The sequence below is a fragment of the Pelodiscus sinensis genome, chromosome 8, assembly GCF_052426305.1.
Source record: "Pelodiscus sinensis isolate ZL-2025 chromosome 8, ASM5242630v1, whole genome shotgun sequence".
Taxonomy (NCBI): Eukaryota; Metazoa; Chordata; order Testudines; family Trionychidae; genus Pelodiscus; species Pelodiscus sinensis.
The window spans coordinates 13,419,503-13,436,874 of NC_143059.1; the positions used below are offsets into that span (position 1 = coordinate 13,419,503).

Consider the following 17,372-nt stretch of genomic DNA (forward strand, 5'->3'; position numbering starts at 1 on the left):
GGTGGAGTTCTGCTGGTTTACGTCCTCTGAAGATCTGTTCCTTTAAAATTGATCGTTAACTTGGGAAGTATAATTGGGTCCTCACTTTTGTATGTTTCTTTGGCTACCCCAGAGAAGCCAAGTTATCACAAAGTTGAAGAAGAGCCAATTTTGGATTGAGACACAAAGCAACATAAGGGAGACAGGGCACTGTTTTTCAATGGCAATTCTAGCCTCTGCCTAGGAGCAGGCATAGAGTCATTAAATGCCTGAGGTAGAATGTGTCTGTGCTTGGAGGAGACTATGGCAACATGAACATTGCACTCATCCTGTAACTGGGAAAAAAACTGGGTTGTTGAGAAGAATTCCCTTAAGGAATCTTGAAACAACAGGCTGCAGATGTGTCTGCAGAAAGAAAATGACGGGAGCAGATGGCAATCCCTACTGCTAATGGGACTTTCTGCTGCTTCTGCAGGCGTCTGGATCTCATGGTTCCTTTTCTTACCTCCAAGGAGTAGAGATACAATGAGATCTGATGCAGCCTTCATAGTGCACGTATCTTCTGCCCGGGAGCTGCCCTGGAGCCTCAGCAGGATCTCGGACAGTGCTTCATGAACACCCGCCTCTACCATCTGTACTTTCAAAGCATCTGCAGACATCAGGAGAACGTGCATAATAAAGCATGCTTTTTGGGTCACTGCATAAAAAGTGAGTGCCAGCAGGCTAAATCCCTAGTAAATTTAAGACAGGATCATTCCCGGTGTAGTAAATTGTGGGACCCACGTTACTGGAAAACACCCTGATCAGAATAAATACACATTTTAAATAGATCACTAACTTTTGAAGGGGTGGGGAGAGGCAATTAAGGAATATCTTGCCTTTTATTTTATTTTGCTTTTAAAAATCGCATTCCATATGTTCTTTGTCACATGCATATAACAAACACAACATGACAAAATGTTAATCTAACAGGCAAAAGTGTACTCTAATAGGTGTGTTGCTGTTGCTAGTTTTCAGCTTGGCAGCACCATGGCTCATATGTGTCTCAGTGGAGGATTTTTTTCCCCAGTGGTGGTAATATTGAGTTAGTTTTGTTCAAACAGCTGTAATAACATTACTGTGCTGACCCCAGCATGGGGAATTCTGCTTGACCACTCAAGCCACTAGACTTTGTTACTGATTACACCCTGAAAAAATTTTATGTGATAGAGCAAACATTGTGAGGGCGGAAATGAAAAACTGGCCATTTCCGGCATCTCCAAAGAAGTTCCTTGGACTTCATATGGAGACAGGGGACTGTCCCAGTGAAACCTGGATGGATAATCTCTTTTTTATAAGTAAATACACAAAGTTAAATATTTGGAGTTAAAAGTATTCATTGAAATACCATTGTCATGAAATTATTATCATGAGATTTATCGTTTGATTATCTGAAATAGACTGGTCTCTTAATAGGCAGTGGCTGACTAATGATTGCCTTAAGAAAAAGGCTGCTTTTATCTCCATTTATACCCATTACAATTTTTAAAGTATCTTTTAGGATCAGCTCCCAGTAATTTTTCTAAGAGCCCAGTTATCTCCTGCATTCCTATTCAGGAAAGAGGCTGTGTGTATCATGCACAAAGCTATCAAATGGTTAATTTCATAGCATGCCCTCACCATATATTTTATTCAGGATCATTTCCTCCTCCACTGTCCTAAAGATTCATGTAAAATGAGGCATGAAATCCTGGCCTCGCTGAAAAGTCAATGGAAAACTTCCATTGACATACATCTGTCAGGATTTCACCCATGGGTTTGTGTCCCTGCCTCCGGTAATAGAATTCCACTGAAAACTGTGGTGTGTGTATCATAGCCATTATGCTAACAAACCTCCATACTAAGGAGCCTGGTTGTCAAGATAACAGAACCTCTTACCATGCTCTGCTAGCATCTGTAGAACCTCAATGATGATTTCCAGCCTCTGATGGTTCTTTGCACTTCTCAGCTGCTTCACTAGATGTTCAGCTACCTTTGTCTTGCTTAGAGCTTCCTTAGCTATGTCTGTGTAGATAACAACAGGATTTTGTATGTTTTCACACCCTAAATGTAATACCGTTAAAACAATCTCTCCTGAGTGTGAATCTAGTTGCTTTGCTAGTTTGTTTCATACATGTAACAGCTGACAATATGAGTGGATTTAAGGGGGGGGAAAAAACATCTGCCTCATTTTTATGCTGCTGTCTTAACCCAGTTGTGTAATTTTGTGTGGCTATGCCCTTTTAATGGTCAAATGAATCATTGCTCTAACTATTGCACTCAATGGCTTTACCCCAGTGATCAATTCACCTTTTTGTATGACAACATGTGCAAAGGAAAGTATCCCAGCAAGAATCTAACCAATGTGTTCAGGATAGGTGCTCATAGCTAGGGAAAAAACTTTGTTTTTTCTTCAAAAGCTTTTAACATATTTCTCTCTCTCCCTCATATGTGCTGTTATGTCATGAGCTCTAGTACATGATGAAAGGGAAAAGGGCATTTAACAATTTTAAGAAAATACATATAAAGGACATTGCTGAAAAAATTATGAGTGGCTTAAATCATGATAATTTAATGTAAACCTACTGAGCTTTTGTATTTGTCTTCTGTTCTGTTAACTTTTAGGGTTTTTATTTTAAGATTTTTTTTTCAGCAACCATGCAGGCTAGAGAGGTTTTTTTCCCAAACCAAATTGGAAACTCTGAGATGACTGAGAGAACCTCAATACGAAGAGAAATGAAAGAGTCTTCACACTTGGTTCTTTTTTCACTAACATTGGTACAAATCAGGAGAAACTTTTTGAAGTCAATGGAGCTACATGATTTTTAAACCAGTATATGTGAGAAGAGAACCAAGTTATTTTATTAAAGACTTATAAAACAATGAAGGTGCATCAAATACTCCTAGGGCTTATCTAGACTACATTAAAGTGTCAAAAGAGGATATGCAAATTCCGTGGGAAATTGCATATCTTCCGATCTCACGTCTAAGTAGTTTAGACGTGGCTTTTTCAGCACCCCCCCGCTTTGTTGAAAAGCAGCTCTTCCTCAAAAAATGAAGTTTACGGGGCTTTTCGACAAAAGGGGAGTGGTTCACTGAAAAAGCCACGTCTAAACTACTTTCACTTTTGAAAACTCTGCTTTCGATAGTGAGATTGGAAGAAGATATGCAAGTTCCCGCAGAATTTGCATATCCTCGTTCAACACTTTAGTGTAGTCTAGATAAGCCCCTAGTATCCCTTGGCCTGTATGAGATACAAAAATAAAGATACTTAATGAAGTTAAATTGCACTACATTTTAAATAAAATGAAGTACTATTCTATACACAGCAGTTTAAGTCAGTGAAGTTACATCAGTTTATAATAGGTAAGGACATGGCCCATTAATTTTCTTTGGGAAGCGGCTAGGACCTAAATTAACTCTTAATGATTTATGTATGGCTGGTCAGCTATTGTTATAGATTCTGGTGTTTAGTTGTGAACATTTAGAGGGACTATTAAGGTTGACCACAGGGACAAATAGTAAGAAGGTAAGTCTTGATGTAGCAAGATATATATAGACACTCTTGCATTTCTTCCAGTGAGTTTGCCTGGTAAAGCATTTGTCTGTTATGGCCAACTTGTGGGAACACTGAATAAGAACAAGCCAATGGTAGTATAAGAGTGCCGTTTTGCTCTGAGACATGAAGCCAATACAGTTGCAAATGTGGAAGTGTTTAAATGCTCACCTAAGTTTGCAAGGTTAGATAAGGCCAACAAGTTGACACGGACTAGAGGCTCACTCTCTGGGTAGTCAATTAATATCCTGACCAATGATGCAATTACTCCTGACTTCACTAGCTGCTCCTGAAGATCTCCTAGAAATCAAAAGCATAGAAATGAAAGACAACAGGATTTTCACCTTGAATTAATCCATCATTATACTAACGCAGATATGGAGGAGTTAAAACCATTTTACTACAAGATTCAGACTAGAAATAAGGTGTAAATTTTAACTGCAAGGGTAATTAACCATAGCAACAACTTGGGTTATGGTGAATAATTTATCACTGGAAATATTACATTTAAGATTTTATATCTATCTATATAAATAAAAGATTTACCCAGCATTGCTTGGGTCCTTAACTCAATATATATATTTTTTTAATAAAATGAAAATGTACATGCTTCATTTGTATCCTGGCTCTGGGGTCGGGCTAGGGATAAGGGGTCCATGGGGAGAGAGAACTACCCCAGCCCTCTCTCTCCTACTACAGCGGCTAAGAGGCAAGTGAGATGTACCTTTCCATGGCTGCTGCAGCTCCAACAGGCACAGCCAGGGGAGGGGCACATGTCCTCCAGCTGGGACAGCTCCAGTTTCATCTGCCCCGTGTGAGGAATGCAGCAAACTAAGCACATTCCCCTCGCTCCCTGACGAAGGGGAACAGCCAGCAATGTTCCTGTATGAGTTTGGGTGGGGTGCTTCAGTCCCTGCCCACCCTTCTCCTGAAAGCATGTCTGGTGGTGGGAGACTTGGGGCTGGGGCAGTCCTGGATTGGGGGAAGGGGCACCCCCAGCCACCTCCTTTTACCTACCTGATGATTCTGCCTCTTTTCTGTATGGTTTTATGAGATACACTCGCATTCCAGGCACATCCCATTTTACTGACAGAACCAAACCCTTACTTTGATTTAAGTTATGATAAGAGGAAGCTGTATGTTGAATTTGGTGGTCCTAGCTGTTACTGTTTAGGAGCTAGTTCTTGAACAGACACACTCTGACACTCTCTCAAATATATAGTAGATATTCTATTTTAAAAGAAATTAATTTAGGGACATCAAACTATGATCATGCTGGTCTATCCATTGTGGTCTTACAGCGCATTGATCTTCAAGACTAACAAGAGTTTTACCTTGCAGATTCAGGTAATATCTAATAGAAGTGCCGACTGAGGCTGGAGAGTGAAGATTTTGAGGCAAGATCTGTGCTGTGAAATTACAAGACAAAAACTGCATCCTAAAACTCTCATACTAAAAGTGTTTTTGGAAGCTGAGCAGTTAGGACATTATAACGGGTATTACGGCAATTGTAGTAGGAAAGAGCATGTCTGAGAGATGAAAAAACAGACTAACACGAGAAGATCAAGAGAGAAGAGTGTTTTCAGTTTTTTAAAGGATGTCGTCGTTACTTTGACTGCTTAACCTCAGTGTGGATATAGTGACAATAGCCCTGAATTGTGGTGGAGGCAGGTAAGGCTGTAGCAGCACAAGATTCAGAAAAAACTCCTCAGAACCATTATTGTCACAGATTTCAAGGCCAGAAGGTGTGATCATCTTGTCTGAGTTCCTGTAGAGCTTCCAACAAAATATTCCTAGAGTATATTTTGTAGGAAAACATCCAGACTTGGATTTAAAATGGTCAGTGCAGTAGAATCCACCACAACCCTTGTGTGATGAGGTATCTTCCCCCTAATTGGCATATAGGAGGTTAAGAGGCCTAGGGAGGCTGCACAGCGAATAGCAAAAAGGCTGTGAGGAGCAGCCAATCCAGGCCCAGCAGGCCCATATCAGAAGAACTGCAGACACAACACAGGGGTCAGTAGCTGCCTGGAGCTCAAGGAAGGATGTTTGCATTCCTAGCAAGAGAATGGCGTGCTAGTACCTTGGATAGAACGGTGTCCGAAGGCCCTGAGGTGAGGTGCTGAGAGAAAAGTGCCAGAGAAGCATAGCAGTCATACGGGAGTTAGAGGCACAGCATGTGGCTATCATTGACATGGTCCTTGGGATGGGGCCTGAAGTCATGGGTGGCTCTGACGGTTCTTAGCTCAGTGGAAATGGCTGGAGAGTTGGACTGCACTATTAACCCCTGTAAGGAGAGAGCTCAGATGGTGACATGGCTGAAGAGCTGTATCATGAAGAGCATGTCACAGTCCTTTGGAGTCTCTGGGCCAGAGAGCAGATGTGATGGCAGGCAAGGTACCACTGGGAAAGGGTGTACTGACCGGCAGAGCTAATCTCTAAAATGGCCAACAGGAGGCATGGGCACGGTGAGTCACACCCTGTCATAACTTGGTGAATGGCTCTAAGGGTTAATCACTTGCACTGTTTAAAAATGCATGCCTGTCCCTCATGCAGATGTATGGGAGGGGGAACAGGCAGACTCTTAGGCATGTCACTGAGTGTATCAGTCAGTACAAATGAACTGGAGCAGTAGGCTTAGAGATGGTGCAGGTCACTTTACCCACAGGAGCAAGCAACCTGATTGTGACTCTGATTCACGGTCTAGTTCACAAACTTAGCTCCTTGCATTCTAGAATAGCCGTGGTTATTTTGGAAAAGATGCCTTTATGTAAGATAAAGGTTCTAAGCATGTACAATTACAGTATATTATCTAGAAGGAAGACTGCATTTCACTTCCATATTACTTTACCCACTGTCCTCTTTTGGATGGAGAGGTAATCTGTGCTGTTCCCGTGCCAAACCACTCTGAATATACTACAGTACTTGGGTTTAGCACCTCTCTGTATGGCTTTAGTATGTTTTAGAAGAGGGATCCTCAGCTAGTGTATGTCTGCCTAGCTCTACTGAAGTCAAGGGAGCCACGTGGTCTACAAGAGGTGGGAATCTGGCTCTAAATAAACCAGGTTATTTTCCCACTGGTTTGTGGGGTTTCTGACAGACTCACAGATAACTGTAGCTATTCCACTTCTAAAGCATCCAACCTGCCTTCTCACCTACTGTCCTTTTAGTTCTCAACATGTTGCATTCTGGTTCAGGTATCATCAAAACAAATCACTGATACCACAATATATGCCCAGATTTTTCCCTTTGGCATTTTTTCCCTCACAATTAAACAGCAGGTTTTATAACAATGTTTTCCCATGATACCGTGCAGTTCAGGAGATGAATCAAAAGGCCTGAGTTCTCTGCCACTGCTCTCTCCTGTGTGATCTTGACCAAGTCAGTCCAACTTTATTTCCCTCCATTCCATTGTCTTATCTATGTAGACTAAGGTCTTTGGGGGCCAGGAACTGTATTTGATTATATGCGTGTACAGTGCTTAGCACAATGACAGCCCTGATCTCAGCTGGGGTCTTTAGGCAGTATTGTAATACAAATAATAATTGCAACTTAGCAAGAGGCAGTTTAATAAAACATGCTGTTCCTAAGTGAAAGCTACTTAAATGATTTGGCTGGGCTTTGGTATTAACTTACTGTAATTACAATGAGTAAAAAAAGTTATTCAAAAGTGAATCTAACCCGTTAATTATAGTCTCCTTTTAGTCAAAACCATGCTGTTTTCACTAGTATATGTCTGTTGTAGAAGCAATTGGAAACTGAACTAGGAGTATGGGTACATAGCACTACAGACAAAGCATTCTAGCTGCAGTCTAAGTAGAAAGCCCAAGTGTTTAAAAAACCCCCAAACCTTGCTACAGGTTGAACCTCTTTAGTTTGGCACCCTCGCGACCTGACCGGTGCCAAACTAGAGAATTTGTTGAACCATAGGAGAGGTATGTTGTCTAGCAGCAACACCAACACTTCCACTGTTGGGTTCTTAGAAGACATTTGGGGTAAATTAGAGCTAAATAACAGCACAGAACACTGAGAGTCAGGATCGTTGGCTGAAAAAACTTTTTGATATTGAGGGAAACTTGGCCACACCCATGATAGGTGGACATCTGGCTAACTAAAATCATGCTGGACTAGGGATGTTAAATTTCAATTCATTAGCTAATCGAGTAGTCGATGGAATTTCCATCAACTACTCGATTAGTCAATACGGGAGAGGTGGGGCGTTTGCTATCCCGGCTGCGCCTCTGCCTTTTAAATGTAATAAGAGCCTCCTGCGGCTTTTACTACATTTAAAAGGCAGAAGAGCAGCAGGGAACATGGGGTGAGCAGGGACTCAAGCAGCCCTGTTCACCCCATGTTCTGACCGCTGCACTTCTGACTTTCAAATGTAGCAGGTGCCCGCGGGGCTCTTGCTACGTTTCAAAGGCAGAAGTGCAGCAGTTGCCGTTTCCCCACTGTGGCCCTGTCCCCCCATGGAGACAGTCCTGGAGGGGAACTGGCTGGGGCTGGAGGCTCCTGCTCCCTCCTCTTGCTGCCTGTCTCTGATAGAGACAGCAAGGGGGGAGGGAAGTGACTAGTCAAGTCACTACGCTTATCGGGTAGTTGACGAGTCACTTACATCCCTATGCTGGATCATGGATGTTGTCCGACCAGAGAGTGCTGGACCAAAGATGTTCAACTTGTACTATATACAGTGCTCCTTCAGCAAATTGGGTACTTACTGTTTTCATAGCAGATGCGGCCAATGGCCCTCCCAGCATGAAGCAATGTTTCTTGGTCCGTGCTCTCCAGCAGAGGTACCAAAGCTAGAACTAAACCTGCTTCGATACATGGCTTCTTCATTTCCTCTGCAAAGAGAGAGGAGAGAAGCTGCTTGGAACTGGCCTTGTTGAAATGTAACTAGTACATAAATTGCTAGGCCAATAATTAGCATCCATAGAACAGACACACAGACTGAAAGTGTACAGGAATCATGGAGTAGCATTATTGACCCTTCACCCACTACGGTACATACCATTCTTTGCTATCTCTGCAATCACCTGGGCTGCCTTCGCTGCACAGCTTGGATTGCCTTTGAGAATTCGCACTAAAGTCTGGAAAATCCCACTGTCGGTGAGTAGAATGGAGGACCTTTGCTCTGAAATGATAGAGAGTTAATAGCTGCAATGAATTTGGTTTATTTACTGTATTTGCCTTCATGGTTTCAGTAGAATCAAAGGTTCTGATTCACCAAGGTACGTAAGTGCCTGTAGCCAGACAGGAACCCCCACCTATAACATCCACCTTTGCTTGCCTGGAAGCATACAGGGCACACAAAGCTGTAAAATCAGCATAGTCTTTGAAGCCTTGACAGGAGGCCTGGATATGCTCACTCACAGTGACCCTGGATGGCTGTAAAGAGAGATTCACCAATTGTTGACCTCGAGGCTGCGAGAACTGCCTTGGCTGGCACCTATATTGATATGAACACACAGCCATCCGTGGGGGGAGGAATCTCCCACCCAGTAAAGAATGTCCAGTACTTACAATTTAGTTATCTCTCTTGCAAGTGTAAGTTAAGTTGAAACTCCCTTGTAAGAACTGGCGTCACAAAGACGGACCAACACAATTTGGCATCTTAGCTAAGAAAGAGGATACGGGCCCCTATGGGTATAAAGATGGGTCCAGCAGCACACTTACTCTGAGCGTCAATCTACCATCTATCTGCTGATCGGGTTAGGTGATTGGCCTCCCGAGGTTCCACGGGGACACCCACCTTGTATTCGTGTTTCCTAGGAATTGAAGGACTGGCCCTGGCCTGATACACTGGAGTCGAGAGGCCCAGAAGGGGGTAAAAATTGTACCTGGATGTGGTCCTTTGTCTTAAGTGTACACATAGACTTAGATTAAGCTGTCACTTGGTACCATTTATTTCTATTTTCTATCTTTATTTTCTTTGTAACCATTTTTAAGATCTGTATTTGCTAGCAGTTAAGAAATAGAGCAATAGCCATTGTAACCATATGATTTATAAGCTTCTTTAATAAACCTGTAACTGTTTAAGCTTTAACCTGACTCCTTCAGTTGCTGTAACAGAACCAAGCACAATTTAAAAGAACTCCAGCCGGTCATAGGGAGCAGACGCAGGCAAAGCTGGGCATTTGGATCATGTCACCTCCAGGGGACAGATCTGTAGGGGCATCCGTCAGCCTTCCCTAGGCTGCCTGCTATGACGGGACCTCGGTCCTAGCAGCTGAAGACACAGGTGTAATAAGCCCTCCCTGCAAACTTTGGGGCGTCTGTCAGCCTGTTGGCTGCCCGCTGTGAAGGGACCCCGGTCCTAGCGGTCAAATACATGGACGTAAAACTTCTCGGGGTGCCGTCAGCCTTCCCTAAGGCTGCCCGCTGCAACAGGACCTCGTGTCCTAGCAGTTGAAGACTCGGGTGTATAACACACACACACACACACACACACACACGCACTGCCCTGGCCATCGGCTGACAGAATTGGCGTAGTCGGCAGGATTGTGAAGCCAGTCACGATTGACATGGATTTTAGCTGTATAGAGAAAAGGTTTGCCTGAAAAGGATAGGGCAACCCTAAATGGGATAAAGAGATGTTAGGGAAAGGTGCTTGCATCTGGCTGTTAAAGGGTGTGTGGCAAGCAGCCTGCTCCAGCTACTGGAACTTAGAAACAGAGCTGATGAGGGTTCAGAGGGAGAAGGAGGAACTGCGAAAACAATGCCAGAAACTAGACACTCGAGTGTGAATGCTAAATAAGGGCATGGAGCACCTTCAGGAATGGCTCCTCCCAAGGCTAGAGAAGGGAAGGAGAAAGTGGGGGAGCCAGGGGAGCTCTGATCTGACCAACTCCCAGGCTGAGGGCCTGATATAGGGCCTTAAGGGGGTATTAGGACCACAGAGGGACAGCCAAGGGTAGGAATAGGCAGCAGGCCCATACCCATTGCCAATGATGAGGGGCAAGTTCAAACTGCAGTTTGCCCTTAAGGGAAGGGGCTAGATGAAGAAATGCAGTGAGTCGCTCTGGCAAGGGATGGGTTTAGAGGTAATGGGATTCCCCGTGAGGGAAGGAAACTGGATGTGGGCGCGGCCAGGAGGGCAGTACCCAGGAGAAGGCACCATGGTCTGGGAGAGACCTAAGTCCTGACAAGCTGGAGATCTCAGAGAAGGTCAGGTAGCTGTGGGCAAGACACTGCCAGAAGAGGGTGACCCAGAGCAAGCTGAGCTAATTCCCAGAAGACCAGCTTGAAGTGTCATGCGGTATGTCAAACCTGTCACAGGGCTAAAGCAAATACTTGTGCTAACAGGTGCAAGCTTCCCCAGTCATACTGCTCCAATATACCTGCATCCTTCAGTATACACTCTCTTCCATTTTCCCATACCTATGCCCCAGTGTACAGAAAACACCATGGCTGCGTCTAGACTGGCATGATTTTGCGGAAATACTTTTAACGGAAAGTTAAAAGCGCAAAAGCGCGTCTAGATTGGCACGGATGCTTTTGTGCAAAAAGTGCTTTTGTGCAAAAGCATCCATGGTCAGTCTAGATGCGATTTTGATCAAGAAAGCCCCAATCGCCATTTTAGCCATTGGGGCTTTTTTGCACAAAACAGTTTTTCCCTGTCTACACTGGCCCTCTTGCGCAAGTATTCTTGAGCAAGAGGACTTTTTCCCGAGCGGGAGCGTGAAAGTATTTGCGCAAGAAGCACTGATTTTGTACATTACAAAGTCAGTGCTCTTGCACAAATTCAAGCGGCCAGGGTAGATAGCTGGCAAGTTTTTGTGCAAAAGCAGCCTCTTGCCAGTCTAGACGCACCCCATCTGTGACAAATTATGCAGGTCTTTGTTATGCAGTAAAAATCACTTAGAAAATCTCTCGTGAATTTCTAAGAGCTTTGAGTCCAGTCTTTTAGTTTTTGACTTGTGGTCAAGTAAGGGAAATGGCTGGTAATACTGGGCAAGATCCACTTCAACAAAGACGAATCTGTGGGCAGCACTGAGCAGGCATAAGAGCTGTGATGCCACCCTCTCTAGAGCCAGTTTAAGAAGGATGGTTAGTGAGGGAAGGGGATATGGCACAAGTATAGCCGAAATCCACTTGAAACATTTATTCTTGAGATTCCTCCAGGGTCTATGTCTGAAATAAATGAAATGAAGAGGCACGAGGAAGTTCTGAAAATGATTAGTGGGTTTCTTTCAAGAGCTGTCAAATGCACGTGTGTTGTACAAAGCACGCTGTCTAACCCTCAAGCACAGGCCACGTTGCCATGGTAACTAGATAACTCACCCTAGCTCTGAAGGAGAGGCAACTAGTGCCAAGTGGATGCTGACAGGTAAAACCAACCCACCACCTCCTAAGCAAAACATAAGTGAAGCTGCAAATAATTCGAAATTAGCCCTCAGACAGGTCTATTTACAGATTCTTCAAAGGTGCGTGGTTTTATTTTATTTTCGCAAGTAACGTACTTGGGAGAACCAGAGGGCTCTGGGGATAGACTGGGGCTACCAGACCTTTCTAAACAGAAGCCCCTGGAAAAAGCTAGTAGGTTGACAATGCTTCAGAGAAAGTGAAATCTAGCCTGTATGGTACGGACGACTGTCATCAACTGTAATATTTAAACCCATGGTGAAAATGCGTGAGCTGATCCCTTGATAATAGTAGAGAACAGTGTTTTCCTGATATCCAGTAGAAAGGCTGTTTCAAATTAGACTGACTTTTGTAACAGTCCTCTTCTAATCTGCAGCAGCCTAGACTCTTTAGCCTACTGTGTTCTCATCTTTTCTTTGGGAATCTGAAAAATGGGGGGGGGGGGGAACAGATGGTGAGCTGAGAAGATTTGTGGTTATTAACGAAGCGGTCAAGGAGAAATAACTTGATTTGCAAATTGCAAGCAGCATGTTTGATTTGTAGGGTTATACAGTAAAACCTCAGAGTTATGGACACCTTGGGAATGGTGGTTGCTCGTAACCCTGAAATACTCATACCGCTGAACAGAGTATGATGGTTCTTCTTTGCAAATGAACACTTTACTATACAGAAGAGAAAAATTCTGCTTTCCCTTTATTTTTTAGTAGTTTGCATTTAACTCTGTATTGTATTTGTGGGTTGTTTTGTTTTGGTCTCTGCCTCTGCTTGATTTTGTCCTTCCAGCTCCAAAGGAGGTCTGTGGTTGACTGGTCAATTCATAACTCTGATGTATATATCTCTGAAGGTATGACTTCGCTAGCCCCCTAGTTCAAACTAGGGAGGCTAATGAGGGCGACCAAAATTGCAAATGAAGCGTGGGATTTAAATATCCTGCGCTTCATTAGCATGTTCCCGGGCAGTCACCATTTTGGAAATTGATTAGCCCAGAAGAACTGCTCGCGTCTACACGTGGAGGAGAAGGGCGATTCTGAAATAAACCCCTTACTTTGAATTACCAGTTAAACCTCCCGTGTTTCATTTGCAATTTCGGTCACCCTCGTTAGCCTCCCTAGTTTGAACTAGGGGGCTAGTATAGACATACCCTGACATTCTACTGGAATATTCATCATGTATGGTTATTTGGATAAGTATGGTTTGTTCCTGAAGATGATCACAGATCCAAACTATTTTAGGAATTTTAGCATAGATATTTATTCATATGAAAATTCTTAGTGGAAGTTTGTTCCATTATTTTCCTGTTTTAAAATGATTCACTAAACCAATCAGGGAGCAAAAACAATAACTTGTGACAGAAATGACCAATCACACCACAATGAACGGTGTGTAATAGAGTGCAAGTTTACAACGTGATCAACCTGAAAACTGAAATTTGTTACACTAGTAAAAACTACCAACTTCATAAAGTTGAATGCAGCACTAGCCAGGTAAATTGTCTTAAGAAAATACACTAATAGTGACATAGTATCAGCTTTCAGAATAAAAAATGTGTATGACTTATTAAAATTAAGATCCAAGTGAGTGAATATTTTTCATATTTACTATTAAAGGCTGCAGTTAGTTTTTTTCTAGCCATACACATTTCTGTATTTTAATTGCTGTCTAAGGGTATGTGGCACTATTTTGGGATGTTCCAGTATTACAAAATAGCTATTCCACATCTTGACAGTGTGCCCGTTATTTTGAAATAACTTTCAAAATAATGAGCTCGCTATTTCAACATTCCTGTAAATCTTATTTCAGTAGGATTAAAGGACATTTTGGAATAGCGATTTATTTTGAAATTTGGTGCTGTGTAGACACAGACAAATTACCAACTAAACTATTTCAAAATTAACTTAAAATAAGCTACGCAAATTGCCTCAAGCTAAGAGGGCAGTGTAGTCATACCTTAAATGTATAACTTAGCCCGGTGCTTTATTACAACTAGCTCATGATAAAACAATCTAGTGGGAAAATCACCAAAAGACAATTTTAAGATTCAGACTTATTTCTTATGTAGGAAATTAAATCTGAATTTTCTTTGTCACTTCAAGATTTTTGATCACTAAATTCATTGTATGCTCACAGTTGGACTTGAAGACACTCCAGAGTTTTAAGTCGAAGTGGAGCTCTCTTTGCTTCTGTATTTCTGGATCATAGCTAACTGAAATCACACATTGTTGAAATGTTTTATTTATTTAAATGGAATAACGAACAGACTAGAAGCTTCAATGCAAGTCTTTTCATGTCATCTTAATGACACTGTAGCTAATAGCTATTGTTTTGAATCAGCAGATATACCTCTCCCATGTAAATTTCTGCCTAGAAAGAATTTGGTTGTTTCTTTTAAGGCTATCCTAATGATTTCTCCTCTGCTTAACTCCCCTCTCCATTGCTCTCATTTACTCTTAAGGTTTTAATAAAGAACCTCAGTTTAACTTTCAAGTACCTTTTGAGGGGCAGTAGGAATTTTCCACTCAGAAGCTAACTACTGAAGGCTGGATTTTTCCTCCATTGACAGACCTCAGCAGGGATGTAAATTAGACATACCAAAATTGCTAATGAAGCAGGGATTTAAATATCCCATGCTTCATTAGCATAAAAATGGCCGCCACTTTTTGTCGCCACGGAGCTTTGGTGATGAAAAGCGGCAGTCTAGACGTGGATCTGTCGCTCACTAAAACCTTTGACGACAGATCCTGTATACCTCGTTGTACGAGTCATAAGGGATCTGTCGTTAAAGGCTTTAGTGAGCGACAGATCCGTGTCTAGACTGCTGCTTTTTGTCGCCAAAGCTCCGTGGCGACAAAAAGCAGTGGCCATTTTTATGCTAATGAAGTGTGGAATATTTAAATGTCAGAAATTCCCATGGAATGGAAGTTCTACTGTCTGATCAACTCTAGTTTATATTTCCTACCCAAGTAAAACTGAACTTATGGAACCACTACCTAAGAGTCTGACATTATTTTCATATTGCTGCTTTAAAGCACGCTCCAGTTTAAAGTGAGACAAAGTAATTTATCCATTATACTGTTTGCAGCAGACACCCCCCCCCCACCTATGCAACAGAAAATGGGTTTGTGGGGAAGGGCAGATTTTAGGAGCGACCTCTATTATCTAATAAAAATAGTCATATATGATACAAGTCTTCAGGAATGCTGCTGGTGGTAATCAACAATGGTTTGGAGTGATACTTAACTGTCTTCAGCAAGTGCCAGAAGAATCCCATTTAGACTTGCAAGGATCTGACCTTCAGCTTCAGTTTCATCTCCAAAGAGTCTGAGACATTCCAGATGCTGAGTGAGGGACTCTGTTTAAAGAGAAAACAAGGATATTACCACCTCCATGAGTCCATTTTGTGAATGGTCTAGGAACTCTTACTAAATGTATTCACAAAAGAGCATATGTTGTCAAAGTGGCCCCAAAACATCTCAATTTGCCCCACATCTCAGAGAACAGAATTGCTATTAAATATCTGAGGTGGAAAGGCACTTTGGGTAATGTAGGCATAGGTCTTGCTGGGCATTAGTAAACTTGCCTATAGTTTGATTGGAATATATGGTTAGATTGTAAACAAAAGTGTAGCAAGTTGTGAGCTGAAGAGAGCTTTTGCAGGACAGCTGAGATAAGCCAGAAAACACTGAACTGATAAGCCTGAAGGGTAGATAAGATGAGAACATAAGTGATGGCTCATGTAAGGACCAATACAGTGTCCAAACCAATTAGGTGCAGGAAGTATAGATGTTAGTAGCTAGGAAAAAGGCACATAAATGATGTAGTGTGATCTGATGTGGAATTGTGGCATCAATTGTACCTAAACCACCTGTGTTTGGCCCTGGCAAGTATGGGCATAGAGCTGTTACTTGTGTAAGCAGGGGCTGAACTGCTGCTTGCTGTCAGCCAGCTAAAAGGAGGGGTGGGTGGGCCCACTACAGTTGTTTAGCTCTGCAAAGTAATTAACTGTTAACTGTTGACATGTAAATACTGCTCAGGAGAGAATCTGAGGTGTGGCTATGTAAATCCCATTCAGCCAGGGCTGATGGAGGGTCAGTGTTGGAATGGAATGTGGAGAATTGTATATAATTGGGGACTGTTGTGGGGGTAACTTAATCATGCTACCCCTAAATGTGGGAACTGTAAAACATGCCACATGAGTGCTTGCAGGAGAGACACCACCATCATAGTTAGAGGTCTCGGAAGAACAAGCCTCCCCACTTCCAGAGTTGAGTGAACAGAGCTGGGGGAAAGGGTTAAAAGGTTTGAGTCAGCCTGCTTCACACCTGCCAGGTGTGAGCTATAAGACTGGCCCAGCCTGTACTTTTCCCCCTTTGTTTTAAGGACAGACCTAAAGCAGACTCCCTGAAGAGTCTTTTCTTTTGCTAGTCCAGTGAAAGCTGGATTCATTTGCTAGTCCAGCTGGCGGCTAACAAGTTGAAATCACTGAGAGCTGAAATCACTGGTTTGGCTGAGTGCTAGACCTATTGCAGCCAGTGAAGTGGCGGCAACCAGTGGTGTGGTATGGAGCGGCGGCAGGCGAGGAGCGGCCATCAGCGGCGTGGCGTGGAGCGGCGGCAGGCGAGGAGCGGCGACCAGCGGCGTGGCATGGAGCGATGGCAGGTGCCTAGTGGAGTGTCCAGAGGTGTGGAATGAGACAGCTGGTGGAGCGTGGTGGAGTTTCGGATAAGGTGCCCCCTATCTATCCCCCCACCCGCATTTCTACCCAGGTTGGGAGGTGAAACCCTGCGGTGAACTTTGGGACTCTGGGTGGCATGGACCAGGGACAGAGACTTTTGGGGTGTCGGACTGTTTTGGACTTCAGGCGATTCTTGGCTGGGGTAGGGGCTTGGCTCATGTTTGGGGTTATGAACTGTTTGTGGTGTTTTCCCCAAGTTAATGCTGTATGACTTCTCTTTCTGTTTCATTAAATGTTTCTTTCCTACACTCAGACTCAGTGCTTGCGAGTGGGGAAGCATTGCCTCTCAGAGGCACCCAGGGGTGTGTGAATTTCCCAGATTACTGGGTGGGGGCTCGAGCCAGTTCTATGTGTGATGGCCCCAAGATATTGAACCTAGCCCTAGTTACTGCCAGGCCTACCCGGCAGGAAGGGTTACACTTGGATAAAGGACAAGCTGGAGTTGAGCTGAATTGCTGGACCTAGAGAATTGGTGACATATGCTGGATCAGTTGTGTGGAAAAGGTATCGGAAGGAATCTCAACAGGTATTACAGACACCCCAAATAAGCCCACTAATTAAGCTTACCTGACTTTAGAATTTCCATATCAACTGGGGTGACAACTAGCAGTTGCTCAGCAGTACAGTTTACCCAGGCCAGGTGGGAAAGCAAATACTGTCTTGCATAGATACACAACATCTTACTATATATTTTAGAATTGTGCATCTGTCTGTCTGAGAGTC

At 43.1% G+C, this 17,372-nt stretch overlaps 1 protein-coding gene across 2 annotated transcripts in view; it reads right to left on the bottom strand.

Moving 5' to 3' along the window:
* LOC102453683 (rap1 GTPase-GDP dissociation stimulator 1-like) overlaps positions 1–8,687 on the bottom strand; it is a 31,020-nt gene extending 22,333 nt beyond the window's left edge. For both annotated transcript variants that reach the window (XM_089780061.1, XM_075935623.2), the window contains exons 1-5: positions 8,565–8,687; positions 8,272–8,397; positions 3,725–3,853; positions 1,897–2,022; positions 485–628 (exon numbers count right to left, since the gene is read on the bottom strand). In XM_089780061.1, the coding sequence (XP_089636187.1) occupies positions 485–628; positions 1,897–2,022; positions 3,725–3,853; positions 8,272–8,392 (520 nt within the window). In that variant the 5' untranslated portion in view covers positions 8,393–8,397; positions 8,565–8,687. The remainder of the gene's footprint in view (positions 1–484; positions 629–1,896; positions 2,023–3,724; positions 3,854–8,271; positions 8,398–8,564) is intronic.
* Positions 8,688–17,372: the final 8,685 nt, after the last annotated feature.